Source organism: Zonotrichia albicollis, chromosome 9 (genome assembly GCF_047830755.1).
Source record: "Zonotrichia albicollis isolate bZonAlb1 chromosome 9, bZonAlb1.hap1, whole genome shotgun sequence".
Classification (NCBI taxonomy): domain Eukaryota; kingdom Metazoa; phylum Chordata; class Aves; order Passeriformes; family Passerellidae; genus Zonotrichia; species Zonotrichia albicollis.
The window spans coordinates 30,504,916-30,527,758 of record NC_133827.1 but is presented as its reverse complement, the minus strand read 5'-3'; the positions used below and the strand labels follow the sequence as shown (position 1 = coordinate 30,527,758).

General features: G+C 40.5%; 1 protein-coding gene across 1 annotated transcript in view; it reads right to left on the bottom strand.

The window, feature by feature from the left end:
- Positions 1–22,843, bottom strand: part of ATP13A4 (ATPase 13A4) — a 43,533-nt gene extending 20,690 nt beyond the window's left edge. The window contains exons 1-16 of the mRNA XM_005489417.4: positions 22,489–22,843; positions 14,888–15,061; positions 12,308–12,442; positions 10,035–10,105; positions 9,862–9,942; positions 8,945–9,014; positions 7,998–8,132; positions 7,513–7,585; positions 6,749–6,880; positions 5,406–5,576; positions 4,801–4,958; positions 3,169–3,357; positions 2,797–2,858; positions 1,926–2,076; positions 1,241–1,327; positions 413–566 (exon numbers count right to left, since the gene is read on the bottom strand). Of these exons, the coding sequence (XP_005489474.2) occupies positions 413–566; positions 1,241–1,327; positions 1,926–2,076; positions 2,797–2,858; positions 3,169–3,357; positions 4,801–4,958; positions 5,406–5,576; positions 6,749–6,880; positions 7,513–7,585; positions 7,998–8,132; positions 8,945–9,014; positions 9,862–9,942; positions 10,035–10,105; positions 12,308–12,442; positions 14,888–15,061; positions 22,489–22,551 (1,906 nt within the window). The 5' untranslated portion in view covers positions 22,552–22,843. The remainder of the gene's footprint in view (positions 1–412; positions 567–1,240; positions 1,328–1,925; positions 2,077–2,796; positions 2,859–3,168; positions 3,358–4,800; positions 4,959–5,405; positions 5,577–6,748; positions 6,881–7,512; positions 7,586–7,997; positions 8,133–8,944; positions 9,015–9,861; positions 9,943–10,034; positions 10,106–12,307; positions 12,443–14,887; positions 15,062–22,488) is intronic.

Sequence of the window (22,843 nt, the reverse complement as noted above, 5' to 3'; positions counted from 1 at the left end):
TTTGCCTCTCTTTTATCACTTGGAACTTTGGTCCTAAACTGCAAAGACCTACCTTCTTCCAGGGTGTCATGAAGGGTATCTGCTTCTCTAGATGCCTTCCCAAGATTTGGAGAAAAAAACCTCACTTTTTTGAGGGAGGCGGAGCTGTAGACAACTTTTCCAAATATCTATTCTGACAGGGAGTGTACATCTTGTATAGGAGTTAGCAGTTACTTTTATTTCTTATCTCTCTCAAAATCCTTCTTTGTTGAGAAGGGCTGTGTGAGAGATTAGCCTTAGACTTGGAAGACAACAGAGACACTTTTCAGGTTTTAGTATAAAACCTTAGACAGACATCTCATTTTGGCCTTCCATTTCATTGCACCATCCAAAGTCACTCTTTTTCTAGGATGCATTTATAAATGTTTGTTACCTGTTTCTGCTCTGCACAGCATGGCCACTGTTTCAGGAGCCCCTTTTGTGAAGGCCTGTGTGTCCCCACCAATTTCCTGGGCAATGACAGACATTCTTTGCAAGGCTGAGGAAAATGGGAACTGATGTAAAATGGTAATTCCTTCCACAGGGGCCTAGGAGAAAAGCAAATGGATTACATACTCTAGCAAGGATTTTAAACTCAGACTGAAGGATTTTAGGTGTGTCCTTTGGGCCATAGTAAGAAGCCAACCATGTATAATGGGCCAATTTGTCACACTTAGAAATGACTGGTACATAAAGATGAGATTAAATTTGTGCAGAAATATTTAGCTTAAGCAGTAGGAAAAGTTTGTTGACAATTTTAGCAGACTACAAAATGTAATTTACTGAAAGGAATTTACTAGTCCTGTTTCTTTAATAAGACTCTGTTAGGTCTCACACTGGTCTTGCAAACGGAAAATGGTTGTCAGAGAGTGTCCCACCAGTGTTTGTCACCAGTAAGGGTCTGACATCAGCCAGCAGACTCCACTGCATTCCCCACTCAGCTGAGTTCAGAGTGAGTCTCAAGCCATGAGGACAGGCACATCCCTGAGCTGGACAATCTCTAATCCAGCATCCCCCTGTTTCTGGTGTGAGCAGCAAGCTCCCCCAGGCGTCTGTAATCAGATAGAGCAAGGCACTCTCTCTGCAGGCAGTACAGGAAAGACAAAGTGCGGAAGAGCTCTCTTGGACAAGGACACCCAATCTTTCCTATACTATGCTGAAAGGTAAGCCTTACACTGACAGTCTAACTTGATCATGGATGTGACTCTTGCAAGTAACTTACAGTGGTGGCTTGAAGTCCAGGTCTAACAACAGTGGCATGTGTGGATTCTTGATCTTCATTCTGATGTCTGCTGGAATCATCTATCACCTGTGTATTGAAAAACAAAAATATTTCAGACTGAAACACCAGTACAGCAGAAAGGAACCTCAAGGATCCATTTAGAGCTTTTCCTTGTCTCTAAATAAGGTATCTTCTTCATTCCTGGGAGGGGTCTGTCTAATGTCAAACTAAACACTTCCAATAATGGAAAATCCACAGCCTCTCTTAGCAATCGAGTAGAAAGCCTCACTGGGTTCACTAAGACACTGCTGTACCCTTGCACAGCAAATAGACAATGTCCTCTCACAGACAATAAATCCTTTATTCATTACAACAGAATTAAATAAAGGAAAATTTTTAGATATAGCATAGACTCAATGAGAAAATAATACACAAGGATTTGTATTAATGTAGAAAGCTCTGCTCTTGAAATATTCCACAAATCATCTGGATATTTTATCATCACAGCATGATTGTGAGGAACAAAAATATTTTTTCATTTCAAAAGAAACTCAATTATTCCTGTTTCACAGGACTTATTTAACAGAATTCCTGAGTTTTTCATAGCTTTGACAGGTGTCTGGCTAAACCTGAGATGGCAAGGTGATCTCCCCACTGTTTGCATAACAATAAATCACCACTTTACCCAGTTGGTAGCCTCGAACATTTTCACATCCAGTGGGTCTCCTTGGATCTTGCCTTCCCAAACAATTAATGAATGACAAACTGCCAGTGCTTTGAACACTGGGCCCCAAGGCAGGCCGTGATCTGCAGGGAAACTGTGAATATTCTGAAAGCTAAAGCAAAAGAGAGCATAAAAGTTACTCCCAGAGAACACCAAACAACAAAAGACTAATGGAAAAAAAATCCTAAATTGGGGGCTGTTAAAATCTCATCCTGAGCCCAAACCACACGGATGTTCTGGGGACTTTTCTCCCACATGAACTGCTTTTCATGCACCTATAAAGGCTGGGATACACATGCTCAAACCAGGTGTGTGATGCTAGTTAGAGAATCCAATGGGATGGAGAGAGGAACAGATTATTATAAAATATCTTCCTTGAGGCTTGTGCAAAGATTCTTTGAGTTCTGAAGCTGATACAAATTTGAGCAAGTCTATGTATGCACATTTCTGGAAATGTAAATGGGCAACATCATGGCCACTGAAAGAACAGAGTATCAATCTTGTGGGTAAGAGTGACTTCCTGTCATAAAGGGTTGGGGTTACACTGCAGTTTGAGATCTAACCCAGGTTTTCAACTGAACACTGCCCAGACCTGCTGCACCAAATGCTGGCAACAGTGGCTGTATCTTTTCATCTGGAGCAGGACCCCTGGGATAAGGCAAACAATGCATTTTCCAGAGGATACAGAAATAAAATTTAAAATCTAAACATGGGGAACTTCAGCTGCTTAACTGTTTAACAATAACTGTCTTCCAAATTTGGTCCTTTGTCTAGTAGAAGAATCTAATCACTAACCAAATTTAGAAGCCATTGGCGTGTCAAGGAGCCTTACCAGTTTCTTTCAGAGGGCAGCAAGCCCCAAAGATCCAGGCCATCTTCTGTTAAGGTGCCAGTCTAAGTTAAAATGTATATTAAAATTAACTTCCCACATAAGAGCTCCAATAGAAATGAAAAACAAGAATTATTTTAAGAAGTTACTGTCCAAAAAATACCAGCATGGTGCAGAGAAAAAGTGCTACCAGACAATTCCTAGATTACAAGAAAAACAAGAAATTGCCACAGCTTCTGTTCAGACAAGAACTGAAGTACACAGCACTGGTCATTTTGTTTCTAAAATACAATAGAAATGCTCATCAAACCCCAGCCTCCCACTCCCAGCAAAGCTCCATCACCAATGAGGGCATAACCACCACACAGCCATTACTTTGTCAAAGCAGACAAGGTTCAGCTGCCCACACACGTTGATCCTCTGTGGGCTGATGCAAAAGATGCCCTTTTTCTTCAACCTCTGCTGGGTATAAATGATTCCTGTTGTCAAGGCAGCTGGCAGAGCTGGTGGGACAGCAATAGTGATAACATCCAAAGCCTTCTTCACCACTTCTCCTGTCTCCTCCTGACATAATAACAAGGACAGTTATCAGGAAGAGAGTGGCAAGAAGCACTGCTTGCACTGAGCCCACTTCACTGCTCCTCCCTCCTCTGCAGGTGCTCCAGGCTATGCTGTTTTCTGCCCGTGGTTCACCACATATTCATCTCCATAAGAAATTAATAGGCTTGATTTAACCAGAGGCTTTAAAGCCTCATCACTGCTAAAGAGCAGCCTCCAGGCCTTCATCCATTCTCTATGCAAACAAACCTGCCAGGTTCACAGCCTCCTCCAAAACACATGTGTTCAAACATGCCAGCTAGATCATTGCACCCGCAGTCAAACCTATTTTCCCATGACACAGCACACAGGAATCTGCTATTTATATGGGCATTTGTCCAAATGCCTATAGGCACAGCTCTGGATTCCATGTTAAGGTGACAGGTGAGACATATGGGATGGTGCTGAAAACGAGGGCAGAATGTATGAGCTAATGATTTCTTCTGACCTTATGTTCTAGGAGTTGTGAAAGGAAATTGCTTTTACCTGCAGGAAGAGGAATGGAAGTAACAGTTACTTTGTAAAAGCAATCTATAATTTGGGAGCTTAGAAGTCAATGTAAAAGCGACTGCCAGGATGCTGAGTGTGGACACCGTTATTCTGGGCAGCTGATATGAATGCTAAAGAATTGAATGCTTTTCAAATTGGGGTCCCAGGACTGAGACACTGCAAACTAAAGCAAATTTGCAGTTCAGAAGTACTTGCAAACCATCATAGAGATCTACTATTGCTACTTCTGAGTTTGGGACTTTGACCACAAATCATGCTGCATTTGATGCACTGAATTTCTCTCATGTTCAGGTTCTCCCTTCATTGATATTGTCTCAGACCACAGAACACACCAGTTTGATCATATTTTGTATCTATTTTATGTTAGAAGGAAGTACTTACCACTCACCTTATATAAACCCTCACAAAAGAGAAAGCATTTAGTACATCCTGTGATTCAGTCTTAAAACATTGACAAGACAATTTCAGCAATTGAGATAGCATCAGCATGTATTTTACATATTACAATGGGGAAGTTAAATTAAAAAAAAAAAAGGAAAAACTGCAAAGCAGACACAAGAATATGTTCTTAAACATACTTTGTTTGATATCCTAAGGGGAAATAATCTTCTGAGCCAACTGATTGTAGATTATGCCTCAGGAGAAAAATTATTCAAAAGCTGAATTACAGAATCAACCTTACAACTCATGACTTGGACTTTACATTGGCAGATAATTACCATGGCATGAAATGACTTCTTGAAAGCTTCTGAAAAAGTTCTAAATCAATTAGGCTTTAAAATTTCCAGAACTACTGTTTACAGTGTATAACTGTTCTCCCATTGACTTTGATGCATGAGAATGAGTGAACTATTTTAAAAGGGTTTCAGGTGAACCATTTCTCCTGCATTAATAACTCACCCCATTAAGTGCAAATACACACACTGTGTAGATCATTCCAATGGCTGCTAATGCTATGAGGCACATCAGGAACCACATGGCATCCCTGTACAGCTTGAAGTTCATGGGTTTAGGGTACAGAATGGATCTCACCAGATCCCCCTTGGCTGTGTTGAAACCTGGAAAGACAAATCATTCCAAGGGGAAAATATTTATTTTAATTCTCTGCAAAGAATGGGGGGCTTCAAAATTATTCATAATTTCTGCAATTTATGAAAGAAGGCCCAGGTGTTTCATTTTAGTGTATGTGACCTTAGAAAGGAGTTATTTTTGTCTTAGCGGGGGAAGGATTTTTTTCCTATCTTCCTTACGGGGAAGGATTTTTTCAATGTCTTAGAAGCAAAGCAAAATTCTTCTTTGTAATCATATGCTGGCAGTTTTTTAGAAGTTACGCCAAGCAAAAAGAAACAAAGCATAATAACTTAGCCTAGCCCAGGATAATGATTCTCCATCTGTCTGTTGTAAATATGGATTAGTGCCTTTAACTTTATGTGATTTGATACTTTGTCAGACTGTTCCAGTGGAAAAAATCATGGAAGGAAAAGTCAACTCAAGTTTTGACTGACCAGTCTGCAGCACCACAGCTTTCACTACTCCTCTGTCATCTGCCTTGGTCTGGATGACCTCTGTTCCACAGAAGAGGACATGTTTTCTGTAATCCTCTGCACAGTACACTCTCCAGGGCTTCAAATTATCAGCTTGTGGTAGGTGGATCTTTGTTACAGGAATACTTTCTCCTAGGGAAGATTAGTTCAGATGAGGAAAACTGCCGTACACTTAATAACAGCCTGCTGACTTTCAAATAAATACCCAGACATCTAGATGGTAAGTTAAAGGTATTTACTAGAGAAACCAGTTCACAGAAATTTTATTTTTATATTTTGACATCTTCAGAGTGAATAGAGCTTAAAGCCTAGGAAGTGAACAGACTGCTACAGAAGAGTTTTCCTCTGCATCAGTACAGCTTAACTTCAGTAAGTCTGAGAACTGAAAGCAGTCCAAGGACTCCAAACCCTGGCTGTAGATGTAGAGGCTTGAAAAGAGGCCTGAACTTGTGTTGCATGACTACCTTTGAATGGCCACAAGTTGTTCACCTAATTTGAACCTCATGTGCAGGTCACTACACATTCCCTCAAGCAGATGGGAACATGATATCCCCTATTCTCCCTCTCTAGTAAAAGGAGAGCCTTTAGCTCAGTGCTTGACAGGTGACAAATATCCTATTTATGTCAAAGCAGTCAGTAAGGTGAAGAAGAAATATTTTGTGACAGCTGAAGTTTTTTAAATTAAAGGTGTTTCTGGAATTTCTCATTTATATGAAATTTCAGAACTGTCAGTTTCAGTTTGATTCAGACCAAGACCAAATTTAAAGACAAGAAATGGAACTGTGACCTCCTCCTGCACCAAAAAATCCTGCTTTCCAGTAACCTCTCCCATCTGGTGTGTCCTCCACTGCTATCACAGGAATGTGAGACTAAGTGTCTGGAGGGCTAAACAGACACTCCACAGGAGATGTTGCAGCAATGAGACATCCAGTAAGTGACAGAAACCCCTGCAGCCAGAGTGGACCGTGGGCCCTGTGTAGGAACAACTTTGCTTCATATCCATTTTCTTCTCCTGTCCTGCTCACTCCTCTTCACTGTCCACTCTTTCTCTTCTAATCAGATCACCTCTTCCTAAATGCTTCCCATGAAGGTAGGAAATGATAAATTGCCCTTCCTTAAGTCTTTAGACAATTAACAACAATTCAGTCTCTATTACATGGAACCAAAGGATCCTCTTCTCAGCCAGCTATGGACTGTCTCACAGATAGGGGTGTGCACGATAACTCTGTCTGTCCTGTGTCACTGGCTGAAGCCATGGGACAATGATGGTGTTCAGGTGGCAAACCTGAGAGGGATGGCTGTACCTGTCAGCATGCTTTCATTTACAGTGCACTGCCCGCTGACCAGGATGGCATCACAAGGCAAAAGGGTTTTGCCCTCTTTCAAAATCAGCAAATCTCCAGGAACAAGATAGTGTGATTCCAACTCTTGGAAACCTGAAAATGAAAAGTAGTGCAAACTTTGTGCTTCATATATTTCTCTGTAGCAAGGGGGAAAATACAAGGAACTAATTGCTAAATAGAATTCTTTGTAATGGCTGATAAACAAAGGAGCACAGTAGGACCAATGTATACAACCTCCAATATTTAAGAAATGCCTAGGCATCAGTTCCAATTGTAGAATTTCTCCTTATCTACCCAGGATCCCAACCACTAGTTACTATTCCACTTCACTGACCTAACTGAAAAGCCTTGGATCTAAATTTCTTTATTTGACTTCATCTCTTTGGATTGTGCTCTAGATACCTTTACAATGAACAGACTTTGCATGGAGCAATTAGGTGGACTCACAGCCATTTAATGGGTATGTTGTTGGCTATGTCAGCACTGCTTTAAGAAAAATTACTTCGTTTTCCTGACAATTTTCATCTAAGGCTGCACTCACGTATTAATATGTTTGATATGCCACAACGCATTTCCAACTCAAATTAACTCTATGTGCAGAAGTGAGTTAACTGAGCTGAGAAACAGATGAAAACCACGTTAGAATAAATCTGTTACTATACATGCTTTATGTAAATTGCTATAGAAACAAAGCACATTATAAAAAAGAAGTAAAGAGGAGTCACCTTCCTTATTTCTGCAGACAGTGACCATGATGCTGTTATGAGACTCAACCAGTTTGTGCAGTTTAATGGATTGCTATAAATTAAAGAAGAACAAACAAAATGTTACATCTTACTTACATGATGCAATTTGTCCACTAACAATCACTTCCTTCTGTTATTTGTGGTTATGAGAGCCTTCAGAAACTGGGCTCCAGCCCTACCAGGAACTATACCACCAGAGAGAAAGAAATCCCCCACCCTAATTACAGAGACTGTAACAAAGTGTTCCCAGGTGAAGCACTGGAATGGGGAAGGGAGGATGTGGGTAAGGTACCACACAGAGATTATGATGACTAGGAGGCCAGGCCATTGCACCTGCTGCTACACAATGTCACAAGACTAAACCTCTGAGTAAGTCTTGTAGCTCTGTGTGCATGTTGTAGCATGCTGGCCTGTCCCAGACATTAAAAGTAAATCTGCCTTGTGGAAAATGTGAGGTGTCTCACCTTTCTAAGATCATATACAGTCAAAAATATTGAGAGGAGAGACATGAATATGATGGCAATGGCATACTCCATGTAATCTTCAGCAAACCAGAGACACACACTGAACAGCTGGAACACGTAAAACGGATTTAGGACCTGTTTGGAGAGACAGCAGTGGTAAAGAGCTGGCCACATTTAAATGGCCCAAATATACTCAGACAGTCCAACCTGTTAGAAAACATCTGGAATAAAAGACATTAAGTATTGTGACTTCTGACTCCCTTAGTAATTTTCTCAGCAGTCACTTTAGTCTAATCAGATTGGACCATCTTCAAGTGACCGAAGGGACAAATAATATGGACCAATAGGATATTACTTGGAATGTGAATGACTCAGTCCCATCCTTGTTTTGTTTACTTCTAACAAGAAATGTAACAAAGGTGAGAGAAGAGCAGATTGTGCTGTGAGCATGGAGCTCACATACCATAAGCACACTGCCACAAACATCCTGTTTAGGCCACCTATAGGTTGTTTGAAAGAGATATTGGTGCTATGTGTGGTGCTGTGCCCAAAATTATGAGCTCATTGGAGCTCTCTGCAGCTATAGGTATGTACCAGGTACTGCTGTTCACTTAACCTCTGTTAATTAAGAGACAGCCATTGTCTGGAAGGTTTGATCTCCAGTGCAGCTTGGAAACCTCCAATGGCCCCCAGAAGGCAAACAGAATGAGCTCCCAGGACACAGATACATAGAAATACCAAGCAGACACACAGGTAAGGAGATGGAGGATAGGAAAAAGGGAGAATGAAGGAATTTATGATGATTTAATAGAACAGCTTTCAACAGGATTTGAAAAAGAAATGTGTTTGAAGAGTGAGTAGTGGGAAGTTAAATCAGATATAGAATCAATTATATGCACATATGGCCTCCCAAGCAGCTTAGAATAAAAGTAACAGAAATGCTTTACCTCTTTGATGAGTAGCTTCCAAATAGGGATCACTGGAACATCAATAGTGTTTGGCCCACAAATAACTCTCCTGTATGGGATAAAGATGCATCACTTACAGATAAAATAATGACAGTGTCACTTGCTCCAAAAAATACAGATTTCAGTAGTCCTGAGAGCAACTTATGATCCCAGTTTAAAGGCTGGGAGGATATTTTTTCAAGAAAAGAAATTTAAATGTCCCTACAGTGCTTACATCAGAAAAGATGGCTGTACCAGTGACATTTACTTATGCACACAAGAAGTGCAACACAACCTATTAGGCAAATGTTTCCATCATACATCTGATTACTTTGAGAGATGATAAACAAAGGAATTCTGCATCTAAAACTAAATGATCCAAACCCAAATAATTTTGCAAAAAGTTAAGAATTATTGGAATGTAAGATTTGACATGAGCTAAGGTCAGGAGCTGAATTACAGTATTCAATCAACTGAAGATTATTTATTTCTCTATTTCATAAATACATGTTCTGTAACTTGCTTAATAATACAGTAGTTTATGAGAATAAGTTCAATGACTAGAACTAGTTGATTTGGAGCTGCAGTGAAGAAGCAAACACACAACTTATCTGCACTCTTCCACAGAGACTTTCTCTTACTCCAAATAAGAAGTGCTTAAAGTTAGTTACAGGACACAATTATTCCTGATTGAGAACAATAACAAAGATGAATACTGAGACGCTTCAAAAACTTTGACAAGGAATAAACAACATTCTCTAGCCCTTTTCATTCAATATTTCCATGCACAACTGTTTCATCTAAAATTACGTGCATATTAATAAATACACAAAAAACTTGTGGGAAGTGCACCAACAGATCAAATTTACATATCTTTGAAATCCATATGTTGAGTGTTCACATTTTACAATGATTACCTGACATTTTGTTCATTGCAGGTGAGACCAGAACCAAATTTATCATGTATAGCTGAGCAAGTGTAGTGATCTTCTAGGACTCTAAAATAGAAAGGGAGTATGTTCCTTAGGATGTTATTCACAAAGACACTTCACTTCTTCAGAGACTTGTGCAACCAGTGCAGTGAACTCACCCAACTTTCTGGAACTGTTTTGCATAGTCATTCCAGACATAGCGGATTTTTTGCACTTGGATAGTTTTTACCTGGAAAACAAGACAGGGACAACAAAGCATGCAACACAGGAAATAAAAATACTCTGAGACTTGATCACAGAGCTCATATAGGCATCCTCACTGGGGTCAAGTACAGATCAGGGAAATTTTAACGGGGCAAGGATGGAGAGAAGACAGGATTGCATTCACTGACACCCTGGATGAATTATAGATTGGGATCCCAAATCTATAAATGGGGAACAGTGCAGGTTCCAAAAGGCTTTACAGATCTTTAGGTCAAGCAAGTACAAAGCAGTTTTCTTTCTGAAAAAAGGAATAATCTTCACTCTGATCTCACAGAATGCATGTAAGAGATCACTGATGCCATGGTGCCTACACAAGCAGCTGAAAAAGCCAACAGCTTTCTTGTCTTCTGTCTAGTTTTGGGGAAAGCAGGGGGCTTTGGGCTATTTCCAAGCATGATGCTGAGTCTTTCAGCTAAACAGATGTGCCAACAGACAAGAAAGGCCATCCCAGGATACTGAGTCACTGCTAATGCTAAGCCCTTGCAGAGCAGTTATCCATTAGGAACACACGCTGTCATTTATAACTTGCAAGAGGAGTCTGTCCTGTCTAGCACAACAATAACAAAGCCTATTAGAGATAATGGCATGTACTATCAGCTGGTAGAAGGCAGGGATATACACCTGTACACATGAGTGATAAAGAAATCAGCTCCAGGGAACTCTCCCTGCCCAGAGCAATAAGCATTATTATAGGCCAATGAAATCTAGACTCAGCTCATCCACCAACTCAAAATGGAGCTATAACCACAGTCATTAACTTAACAAGAGGTCTGAAGTTAGGATTTTATGCAATAGGAGCTGCAATATCTGCAATGCTAAAGTCTGGAGTGGAAGCAAGGGACTCAGCTCCCTGTCGGAAGAGGTCCTTGGACAGCTCTTGGGCACTATAGAACACTGTGCACTCAGGTAGCTTAAATGGAAAAAACACTTTGAAATTGAATTATAAGCAGGGGCTTTTGAATTGCTAGGGAAGGAACAAATTGTTCTCTCTTTGCTGCCTTGAAATCTGGTCCTTTCTATCTAGATGTTTTGATTGATATGAAAGTGGTGTTCAAAGGCCCTATTATTTGAGGCTATATTTGGCGTTTTTTTGTTACTAATTTGATCCTCAAAAGAATGTTACAGACCTGTCTCCACTTTTTTCATATTGTGCCAGTTGATTAAATTAGTTGGCACTAAACTTTCCTATGTACATTAATATATGTCCACAGTAGAAGTAGCAATAGCTTTGCTCAGCTCAAGTTAGGTTCATATTGAAAATATTTACTTAAAATTGTTGTAGATATAAAAAGTAATTATAGTAAGTCAGAAATTTCTTTTCTGAAAGGGAAAATAGCTCTTTTCTGGATTCCTCAGTGCAGTGCTCTAGTATCTGTAACCAAGAGCCAGATTTACCAAATGTATCATTTTGCATTCCTATTGCTCACACAAACTTAACATGTAATGCTAAGCAAGGCACATGGCTAAACTGTCTGGTACATGTTTTAGACATGGGTTAATTACATTGGATCAATCCATCATCTACCTTCTCCCCAATGTCTCACTGGGATCTCAAATCTATGGGACTGGCAGAGACCAGGATACATTTTTGCAAGAACTGTTAACAGTGACTCCTGTTAACCCGACTCCAGAAAATGCACTTTCAAGAAGAAATTGATGCATACAAAGACAAAGAAGCAAAATGTGTCAATGAAACTTTTCTGGAAATACTGATCCAGCTCAGGCACTTTTCTGTTCTATTCCCTATCTGCATTAATCCCTGTTTACATGTTACTGGGGCAGCTGCATTCAGTTCTGCACAGTCTCCTTTCAGACACACAGTCACCTCTAAATTCCCTGATTCCTATGCCAAGAGTGGTTTTTTTTTAATTTTTGAACTGATTCTCCGCTGCAAACCCCAGTCTCCTGAAGCTCTCCTACTTATAACATAGGTTTTCTCTCATGAGAATTTCTCAAATGAGAATTCTCATTTCAAAACCCCTGTCAGAATAAGACTTTTTCAGAGGTGAGTACAGTTGAATACAGCTCTTTTCTTTTTCCACAGCTCATTGTGTTCCTCAAGCTGCAAGATTCTTAGCTGCATATGTTTCACAGTTACTTTTACTCCATGAAGCATGGCTGAGATTTGCCATCATCTCCCAGATGCTGCACAGAATACTTTACTTACTAGCAAACTTGGCTTCATTACAGCTTTGCTGAAGATTGAGTCTTCCTCAGTGGCTGGATAGTCTGATCTGCTTTTGATAAATGCAGACACAGAGATCCAAGTCACAGTCTTACGAGAATAAGTCCGAAAATCATCCTAAGTGGGTATAGAAGAGAAATGTCACAATTTGCCCCAAACACTGACCAAATTCACTTTCACCTTGGAGTTAATGATTACAGCAGCCTTTCTAGAGTATACTACTCTGGCTTTTTTTAAGGATTAGCCAACAGAAGCCTCCCAACACTTGTGATTTAGAGAAAAATCATTAGAATAGGAACAGAACCACTGTCCTGTCAAAATGCGAGTACTGCAAACACTTCAGTGACCACAGGTCTGGTATGTGGCTGATAAGGATGGAATGTGAACACCCAGGTCAAGATCTAGGGCAGGCAAACAGCAGGGCAATCTGAGATGCAGTGACCATGCTGTAAAGGGAAGATCAAAAGGAACACAGTGCTGTGCTGCAAAATGGATGTTCAGTGCCAGTGCCTTTACAGCCACTCCTGAGTTAACACTTCATTGGAAGTGTCAACACTTATGGCACCTTAGACAAGCTTTTACCACAAACTGTGTTCATGACCTTCCCTTTCTTAATAAAGCAAGTTGAACATTAGAACTGCCTGATGACAAGCGTTGGTAGTACACTCTGAGAGATTAGAGGAACTACTGTATTGAGCAGCCTCATGCTAAGTTTCAGTCCCAAACACTGAACTACATGCATTAAGGCCAACCATGAGACTGACTTACATTCTGTGTGTGAGCAGTTTTGCAGTTATGAAACTTTAATTGGAAAAGGGAAGAGTAAAAAAGATTTGTGTACCAAATATGAGCCCTTTGGAACAATTTAATTGTTAAAAAAAGAACTTTGATAATGTTTATATATCTTATTTCCCCGCTTTTCTTCTTAAACTGGTCTTTTGAGTAGAATAACATTTATTTTCTGATATTTATCTTGAATTTAGATTTCAGAATGAGTAGACATTGGGATTCAGATCGAGATGGGAACCAGTGAATAACACAGGTGCTCATCATTTGAACTAAAGTGAATCAAAATTCAATAACCAAAGAGAGTTAATAGGCTCTTATATTGCAAATGCAGAGATAATGATGACTTAAGGTTTTATGTGAAGCAAAAGATAATTCCAAGGATCAAGCTGATGAGATTACTTGTATCCTCATTAGCAGTAGCCATCACATTTGAGAACTGATGTAATCATAATGTAGCACAACAAAACAAAATTATCATTTTAACACAAATTATTATGAAGGAAATCTTAAATTTTCAAACACTTAGAGCACATTTGAGAAAGCTTCTTGATAACAAGAACATACAATATGATTCAATTCCTGTTTAATTACACAAAGGATCATTTAAAAACTCATTTATTTGAAAAGTGCTTGGCATGGCACATCTTTTTAAAATTACACACAAGAATAGGTAATTAAAAATGCAAACTGAATTGAAGATTAAGAAGGGATATTAAGCCTAATATGATGTTTTTAATAAAAGAAAAAACATACTCCCAGACTATTAGAATGCAGATTGTTTCATTATAAAGTATTCAACAAGCAGATCTGTGATTTTCAAAACCTGGGGTTTTAACTACATGCTGCTGTGCTAGTTTAAGAAGGCAGCTCAAACACAGAGGCAGTAAGTGATCCGTTTTGCAATTGCAAACATTGAAAATGCCATTGTTCAGAAATCTTTGAAGCAGAACAAATCAAATTTCTGGAAGTAAACCAACTCTGCCAGCTCCTGCAGTACTCAGGCTCAGCTGGTATTCAGACCCAAGCCTCAGTTTATTTCTTTAGTGTTGCAGTAGCTTCCATGAAATAAAACCAAGGATTTGCATATGTTGCAGTGCTTCAGTACAGCCCTCAACAGCAGTGACCTGTATCAGGAAGCTACAGCAAAATATGCCAGCTCTGAAAGCATTAACTGCAGGATTGCAAGCTTATTGGACATGGGGAAAGGCTGATGGGAAATAGAAACACAGCCAAGAAAACAATCAGTCAGTGTAGGCTTGGCCTCTTCTGTGTAGTTCTGTATCCCTCATGACACACTTGGACGCTGCTGGGACGCTGCTAGACAAATCTTTAATTTGGCCCAGTAGATCAATTTGGCAGAGAGGGACATCTTTGCCAGAACAGCCAAGTGAGGGAAACGGGACCTGCTGGATACTGCCAAACAAACAGATTCTTTAGAATCTGGAGCACAAGGCTACAAAGTAGAAAGCACAGGGATGATAGAAGGGAGGAGGAAGGACTGAGAACAGTCTTGAAACCACAGATATTACAGGTTTTATCAGCCTAATGTCTTTCACCTTGTCTGATCAGCTGTTACACTCCATTCCCATCATCATCATACACATAATTTGTGGGATATTTTGAATTTCTTAGATCAACAATGGTGCATATAAGATATTATTGCAGGAAACCAGCAATGTAAGAGATTTCAGCCAACTGGATACCTTACAGTTAACTCACCTTCCAAATAGCCACCTACTAGGGACTAATTAAAAGATTAAAGTAGGCACCTACCGTTGTTCTAAGCAGAACAATATCGGCTTCTTCCAAGCTGCATCGGATGCAGTTTATCCACACATCCCACTCTGGCTTCCAGTAAAACAGCAGCCTCAGAGCCCCACAGGACAAGATGTACCCAGCAATGCACAAGGCCCTTCGGCAGCCTTGAGTTTTGTAGCCAAATATCTCCTGTACAGCAAAAAGAAGACAAAAATTATTACTATTTCTCCTAAAGAAATGCCTGGAATACTTCACCTTCCTGTCACTCCCTGCTCAGCCACAGCTACTGTTAGGTATGGTACTGTGAAAAACAAGCCATAGAACTTGTATTTGGCTACTTTAGGTATCCTAAGCATGATTACCAAAAATTTGCATCTTCAAGAGACTTTTCATCCACATTCCCAAAATGCAGATTGCTGTAGCCTGACCACTATTTTTATGTAGCTGTGAAACTCAGCATGAGACTGTTTTGCACATGAGTGTGATAACAAAATATGGAGGTTCAAACCTTTATTCCAAGTCAGGGATTCAGATTTGACCATCAGCTTTTTTAAGGGTGAAGAGCTGAAGAGCTTAAGTACATCTGTACCAGGAGACCAGGAGATGGTGAGTGACCAGTGCAGAGCTGCTGCCTTAGAACTGATCACTGCTCTAGCAGTGATCTGCACTAATGCACCTCTACTTCAGAGACTCAGCCAGTGTCTCTGCTTGGTGCCGAATGACACTGTGTGCCTGGAGCTGCTGTGCACAACTTGGCACAGACACAGCTTTTGGAGCTGCTACCCTCTTCCATGACAGCTCCAGTATGGGGATTTTGGAGCTTGTCAATGTGCCATTGGCCTAACAGCTAATGATGATGATGACGATGACGATGATGATGATGATGATGATGATGATGATAATAGTAATAATAACAACAACTGCTAGAAAGAACATCTAATGAACTCTTGCAGAATGCTTTACATGTCAGAAGGCCAAAGGAAGCAACTCATTTTAGTTGTATGAGTAGGTATTATTATTCCACTTTTAAAGCTGGGGAAATTGTTACAGTGAGGTGACTTGCCCAAAACATGTCTGTCAGCATTACATTTTAAGAGCTGCAGGTCTTGGTACCATGGCCAAATTTCCTCTCAGTACTGCTAGCAGGGACTCAGTAAATGTGAAACAAAACATATACAGTGCCTTTATAGAGAAGATGCAGCCTAAGCTAAGATGGAAGATTTCATGGCTGCAATTACATCAGGTGACCAGGAGAATTTGCTGGCATAAGGGTTAAGGTTCCTCAATTCCTTCTTCTGAGTATATCTGCAGCAACTGTGTAATCTGCTTCTGAGGATCAGATATCTGCAGCCACAGATATTGCAAGATACATTTATAAGGTGAGAAGAAAAGGCAATGTAATTGTAGGGATGACTAATGCATAATTCCTGGTTCTGTGCTGGAGTCTTTGCTTGTTATGTGAAATGCAGGCCCTGCCCAGTGGTTCCACATGCTGCCTCGGCACACCTGCTCTGTTGCATTCTCCAAAAGACAGACTCTGTCATCCTAGGCAATCTCCAAGAGGTTTCTAAGGGGAAGAAATTGGCAACTGTGAGGAAAAATTATGGTAAACAACACAGGAAAGTGGCTATACCACCTGTGAGATAAACACACTGCATTTTCAAAGGCTTCCATAATCCCTGAGCAGCCAAGAGAATAAGGCAACCATGCAGGAGATAGAAGGAAGCCCATGGAGGACAGCAAACAGGCAAGCTTGCTAGGAGGCAGTTGGTGTGGCAGTTTTGCTATTAATATTCACATGCTCCTATAACAAGGTAAAGAGTCTCCACTCAACTCTCTTTAGCTATAACCTGACCAAAAAGGTTAAAGAAATAGTGTCAGCACCCGCATACAGAATAATACAGAAGACAATGTAACTTACTCTTCACAGCAAATGCTTTCTAGCAGGATCCAGATTGCTTACTAGCTTGGATCCAGGCTTCACAGCTTGTAAGCGAGGCAAAGGATCTCCCAAGGAGACAGAGACACCTAAGGGAAGAACTGTTAAAAGAACACACCTTCGGACTTCCTTCAGTATCTGTCTGGACCTGGAATAACTGGAATAGTATTTTCAAATTGGGATGGGCATGAATATCAGGGTGGGGAAGAGCAGGATTGCTGCCATGTGCATCTAGCTTCTGCCTGTGAATCACTCCTTTAATTTTCAGTTTTTGTGTCTTACACGCCATGTCTGAGGAGTCAGTAAGGCTATACTAATAGAATGAAGAAGAGAGAGGGTGAATGCTCTGCCTATGTTTGGCAGTCATTTGGGATCATCATCTCTTGGCAGTGTTCTTCACTGAAATGTTCAATGGTTTCCCAAGTCCAACACAGCAACATAACCACAAAACTAGAGCAAACTCTGTATTTCTCTGTATTTTTGCCTAGGAAACCACGCACTAATATATGAAGATATGTATCTGAGTCCCCCTGTGCCAGCATATATTTTAAGGCCTTTTTCCTAGATTAGTTTCAACTCAAAAAGTGATTTGAATCCATAGATTGCAAGACACTTCTCAGAACCAAGCATGCATCAGTATTGCTCATCTTGAAATACAGAAGAGAGGGAAACAAGGAAGACAGCTCATCTTGGAAGAAAAGACATGTTCTTTAAGATATTCATTATGCTGTGTGCTGGATCTTGCTGCTTCTCACAAGGGACTTTCCTGAGACAGACAGAGAGACAGAGGGATACCATTGAGCTGTTCTGACCCTTCAAGGGCATGAATTGCCTATGAACAGAGATTTAGTTCAGGTTTGTTGGTTCATGTCTTGATGAGTGTGACATTTCTGAATACAGCTGTTTAGGAGTTCTACAACGAGTCAGCCAGGAAAGAATAAATATCAGATGTTAACTGATGCATCTGGGTGTCCATGGAGGAATCTACTGCCAAAGCAAATTATTTCCCACAGTTTGGAAATGTCTGGAGTGGGTCACCTGGGCCACGTCACTGAGAAGTAAAGCTAGGTAGGGAAATAGACTGAGCTCCAACTTTGAGTTGTGCCAAAGTACTCTGAGCCAGAACCTTTCAAGCTTAACTTCAGTACAGAATGTTCTGTTAGGTTGAGGAGTTTTTTCTGGCCCTCTGCTTTCAGCTGGAAGGATTATAGCAATGAATGCTGCATTCATAAAAAAAATAATACATGAATAACTCCTTGTTAAACCAGAAACTTCTCACTCATCAGATAAGTCAAAATGAAATTCTTTAGAAAAATTCTTAAAACTATTATCTTCCACAAGAAAGATGAATATTAGACCCATAACAGAGGTATCCACAACCTGCAGGAAGATGGGAGGAACAGGCACACACACGGTGCAGGTTTGTTTAGGCACATGAATGACATAGTAATTAGGGTTTAGAAATGCTTGATTCACTCAGCCTCTGCTACAAAGATCTCCAAGCAAATGCATGTCCACTATGGCAAACAATACTTTCAAGGCTGGCAGAAGTCCTGCTGAGAGGACTGCAGCGAGAACATGTCTGTCAGGTTAGTTTTATGTTGTTAAGGAAATAACTTTTGCTGTGTTTCATTTCATTGCACTCGTGCAGACATGCTTCTTTTGAAGAGGATCTGATAAATACAGATTTGCACCTTGACAACTTTTCTAATGCATGAACAAGTTTTTGGAGTTAAATGAGTGCATTTGGCATATAAAACAGCTTGCAGTCAAAAATCTGGGTTCTTGAGTGCATCAGAATAGGAAATGGTGGAAAATAAAATGAAGATTAGCTTTCTGTAAGACTCCTCATAGGAGGTAACATCATCTAAAGAATTGGCTGGTATACAGTTTCATCTCATCTCTATAGAAAAATTTTTAATAAATTGTAGTGTACAGTAAAATTTTGTTTCTTCATCTATTAACATCCCTTTTCTCTCGAGACTCGCAACAGTCACAGGAGTGACTGTAACAAAATGGTTTGACTTGTGAGTGAAGGGTCTAAGAAGAGGCCAGGATTATTGGACAGAAAAAGCTGCCAGACCTGCTCAGTGGCAAGTAAGGTTCTTAGCTGCTTTTACAATCACACAAAGCCAGCATTCAAGGGCTTATCAGTCTAGTGTCCAGAAAGTCTTTGTTACTTATTTTTAAAATAAAAATTGCCTCTAATTGCCAGGTCATCTGCACAACAGAATTTAAATGCAAATGTCAAACAAACTCAAGCACCTTTTTCTTTGGTAAAAACAAAGCCTGTAGCTACCATCAGGGAACCTAAACAGTGGCTGTGAATGGTCATATTTCTGGCAACCCCAACACCAGGTACCCTATTATGAGCAACCTGTTGCTATAACAACAGTTAATAGGATTAGACTTGAAAGACTGGCTAAGTTTCACAAGCAATTTAATAACTGAAACTCAGTCTTACCAACCAGAATCTGTTTCATCAGAAGTTTGTCCCTGTTCTCTCTGAAACCAGTAGCGACATTCACTATTGTTCCCTTAGCAACATTTCAGATTTTATTTCAATTTTTACAGTTACATTTTTCAAATTCAAAGTACATAAAATTCCTGACCCAGATTCCCTTCAGAATTGTGGCCTCTCAAAGGATGCAGACAGCTGCCAAGATGCAGCAGTAAACTGGGGTGCACCAGTTGATTGACTGCAGTTCTTCCATTCCTTCAGCCCAAGAAATGGGGGAACACATGCCTAGGACAGGCTGCTGGAAAATCCTTCCCAAAGCAGCAGCCTGTCAAAGTCTATCACAATCTTTTGCACTGCAAGACTTAAGGTTCACACTTTAGGTTTTGTGCAAAGGGAATGATTATTCCCAAGCTGTGCAGAGAAGAACGTCAAATTGGCAGAGAGCATAAAGCTGTGGTTTTACTTTCTCTTTGTATTCCACAGTAAATGTACTTCTCAAAATCTTCAAGCAGATTTTTCTGAAGGGAAGCATAATATTAGCCCTCTCTGAGGCAAGCTGCTGTGCCCAGAGTTCTCTCACACTACTAAGATCTTTCTGGTACTACAAATGGTTGTGGAGAACGAGTTTATCTCATGCTCTGAATACACTTTGCTAAGTTTTAGCTGCATAGCAGAAGAGTGAAGTTTAATTCAAGCAAATGTTCTGCAGCAATTGTAAAGTAATCCCGAAGACCTACACAAGGATATACAGGTTAGATTTCCTAAGTCAGAGTGATTACTCTTACATCCAGGACTATCTTGCACCTCAGCTGTACCAAGAAGTGGAAATAACAGAAGAAATCTTCAAAGCATTTCCTCTTATTAGAGTTCCCCATCTTTCCTCAGCAAACAGGACAGCTGGTTCAACAGAGGGAAGCATTGCACATCCAGAGTTCAAGTGAATTGCTTACATTCTTTCAAATTACTTGAACTATTACACTCTGGAAGAACTGGCACTTGCACAGTGTCAGCTGTTACATTATTAGATCAAGAGATCTGATCTTGTTTGAAAAGTCAGGAACTTCTTGTTAATAATTTGGTTCAGGTAGATTAACTGACTGTTGAAAACAGCATCAAAAATATTTTTTATGGCTTTGAATTTTAAAAAAAATTAAATTCTCTTTACTTCACATATTTTTCTTCTCTACTTAAAAACTTCTCTTTCTTCACAACTACTCTCATTTACATACAACTTTCTTTTTTCCTTTCACACAAATACACACATTAGCTGTTCTCTGTTTTCTATACACACATTGCTTTTTTCCTTGTCCTCTTACAGTACCTCATACATCCTCAGGAATGTCTTCCTCTATATCGTACTTTTTTTCTCTCTTGCATCTATGTAACAAACACACATGCATTCCCGCCTAAATTAACATAATTTGGCTCCAGTTTTAATTGCATTTTCAACTCAAGTGCTTTACAAGTATTTTTTCTTCAATTTCCATTTGGAAACCCCAGGTGAATAGCACTGATCCTACCCACTACAGGCACGTAGAGCATGGCAACTGCCATACAGTCTGGATTCATAGTGAAGACTGACTCAACACTGGGCACACACAGTAGCTGTGCATGGAAAACCTCAGATTCACAGATCCTTGAGCACCAGATTCAGGACACATGGACTCAGTAAGATACTGGTGAGAAATAAAAACATCTTCGGGATAACTGGCTCCATACAAGCACAGCTTGGGTGTCCCAGCAGTGCACAGCTGGAAGTGAACATTCAGGGTACAATAGTGTGACTGTACACAGCACCAGACAATCCACTTAAGCCTAATTAGCTCCAGCTCAATTCTGGCATTGCTAGAGACAGCACCGATAGTGGTGAGAGCACAACAGGGTGTTTATAGTCCTAGAAGGACAGGGCAGGGTGGAGCAGAGGCACAAACCCAGCAGCTGTTTGGAGCTGGGGAGCAGTGGCACATCAGCACCAGGGCTAGAGCCAGGAGCGGGGCGCAGCCAGCAGGTTTAGTAACTGGCCGGCGGAGCCAGTCGGGCTCTGCATTGCACGGAGCTAATTAGTCCCCACCCGCGGAGCCAGTGCCTTGTGCTTCCTGCACTGCTGACTCCGTGCTGCTGGGTGACTCTCTGCTGCATTCCCCAGGGCTGCATTACGTAAAATGGGGCATCTCCCCTTCCCTGGATGGCTGAGAGGGCTGTCTGAAAAATCTACATTTTTCCTTGCAAGATAACAGGTATCCATGTTCTCACGTGACGTAGTCTCTTTCACTAGAACAATAATGTCAGTGAGGAGACTTTGAAGACTTCTCCAGGATTTCTGAAAGTGAACAGTTTTGTCAACTTGGAAATGACTGTGTTCCAATAGCTTTGCTATTGAAATCCTGCAGGCACTCACAGCAGTGCTCCAGTGGCTCTGCAGCACAGGAATTTTGAGAAGCACTGCATTTACCAGATATGCCTAAGAACTGTTGTTGTACAGCTGCATCATGGATCTGACCACTTCAGCAGAATCTATTAGATGGACAGAATCCATGTGAATAGCTGACTCATAACACACAGTAATGCCAAAACAGCTCAGAAGCACTGAATTCACTTCAATTGTCTACTGGCTTTACTATTTAACAGGATTACCATGCAGGAGACCAGAGATTTGGTGTAAACATGGGACTTATTTCCAGATGTTACAAAATGCATGCAAATACATTTCTCCCTGGGAAACTCTGGAAAGAAATATAGTATTTCAGTATTTAGGAATCCCAGCTTCTGAGACAGGGTTGGCAATTCAACAGACTGCATTTGTCAGTAATTTATGCAAACATAACAGGTGTTTTTATGTTTTGGAGAAAGCCAAGGTTTCCTGTTCTCTAACTGGAGCTGATCCTGGAGACCCAGCTGTCAAATGGTTGGGGATGCCAGTCTGGCCCATCCCTCAAGCTCATATTAAACCATCTCCATCCAGATTTGTAACACCACATGAATAATCTGTTGAGCCATCATCCCCTGTTGGAGGGGATAACCAGTTAAATCCAATGGACACAACCAACCTTATTTTCTTTCTGCTAAAAAAAATTATATCCCTTTCTAGCTGTATGTTTCTGCCAAGGAAACACCCCAACTAGCAATAACTCAATCACAGTCTGTAGCATTTTATTGCAGAACACGTGCCATCTTCTGCTTCAAGCTAAGAAAGACCTAGACAGAGACACAACTCACCATCTCATTCTCTTCTCCCTGGTTAAGCTGTGCATAATGGTTCTTGGCAGGATTTTCCCCCATGAAATGACCCTCTGGAGACTTTCTACAGCACCCTCAGGACAGGTCTTCAGCATAGTGTGCTTGAACTTCTACATTGAGGAAGTGCTGTAAGTACACACCTTCCTTATAATTCTGATGATGTTTGAAGTAGGGAGCTCCTCCCTCTCTGGGGTTAGCAGGTAACACTTTATCCCTCCTCCCTCCATTCTGTTGTTGCAGTTTTGCAATTGCGAGGGTTCATGCAGAATTCAGTCAAAAATGCAAGAAAGTTCAATCTTACAAGTGTTTGACACAATATGACTCCAGAGCATAA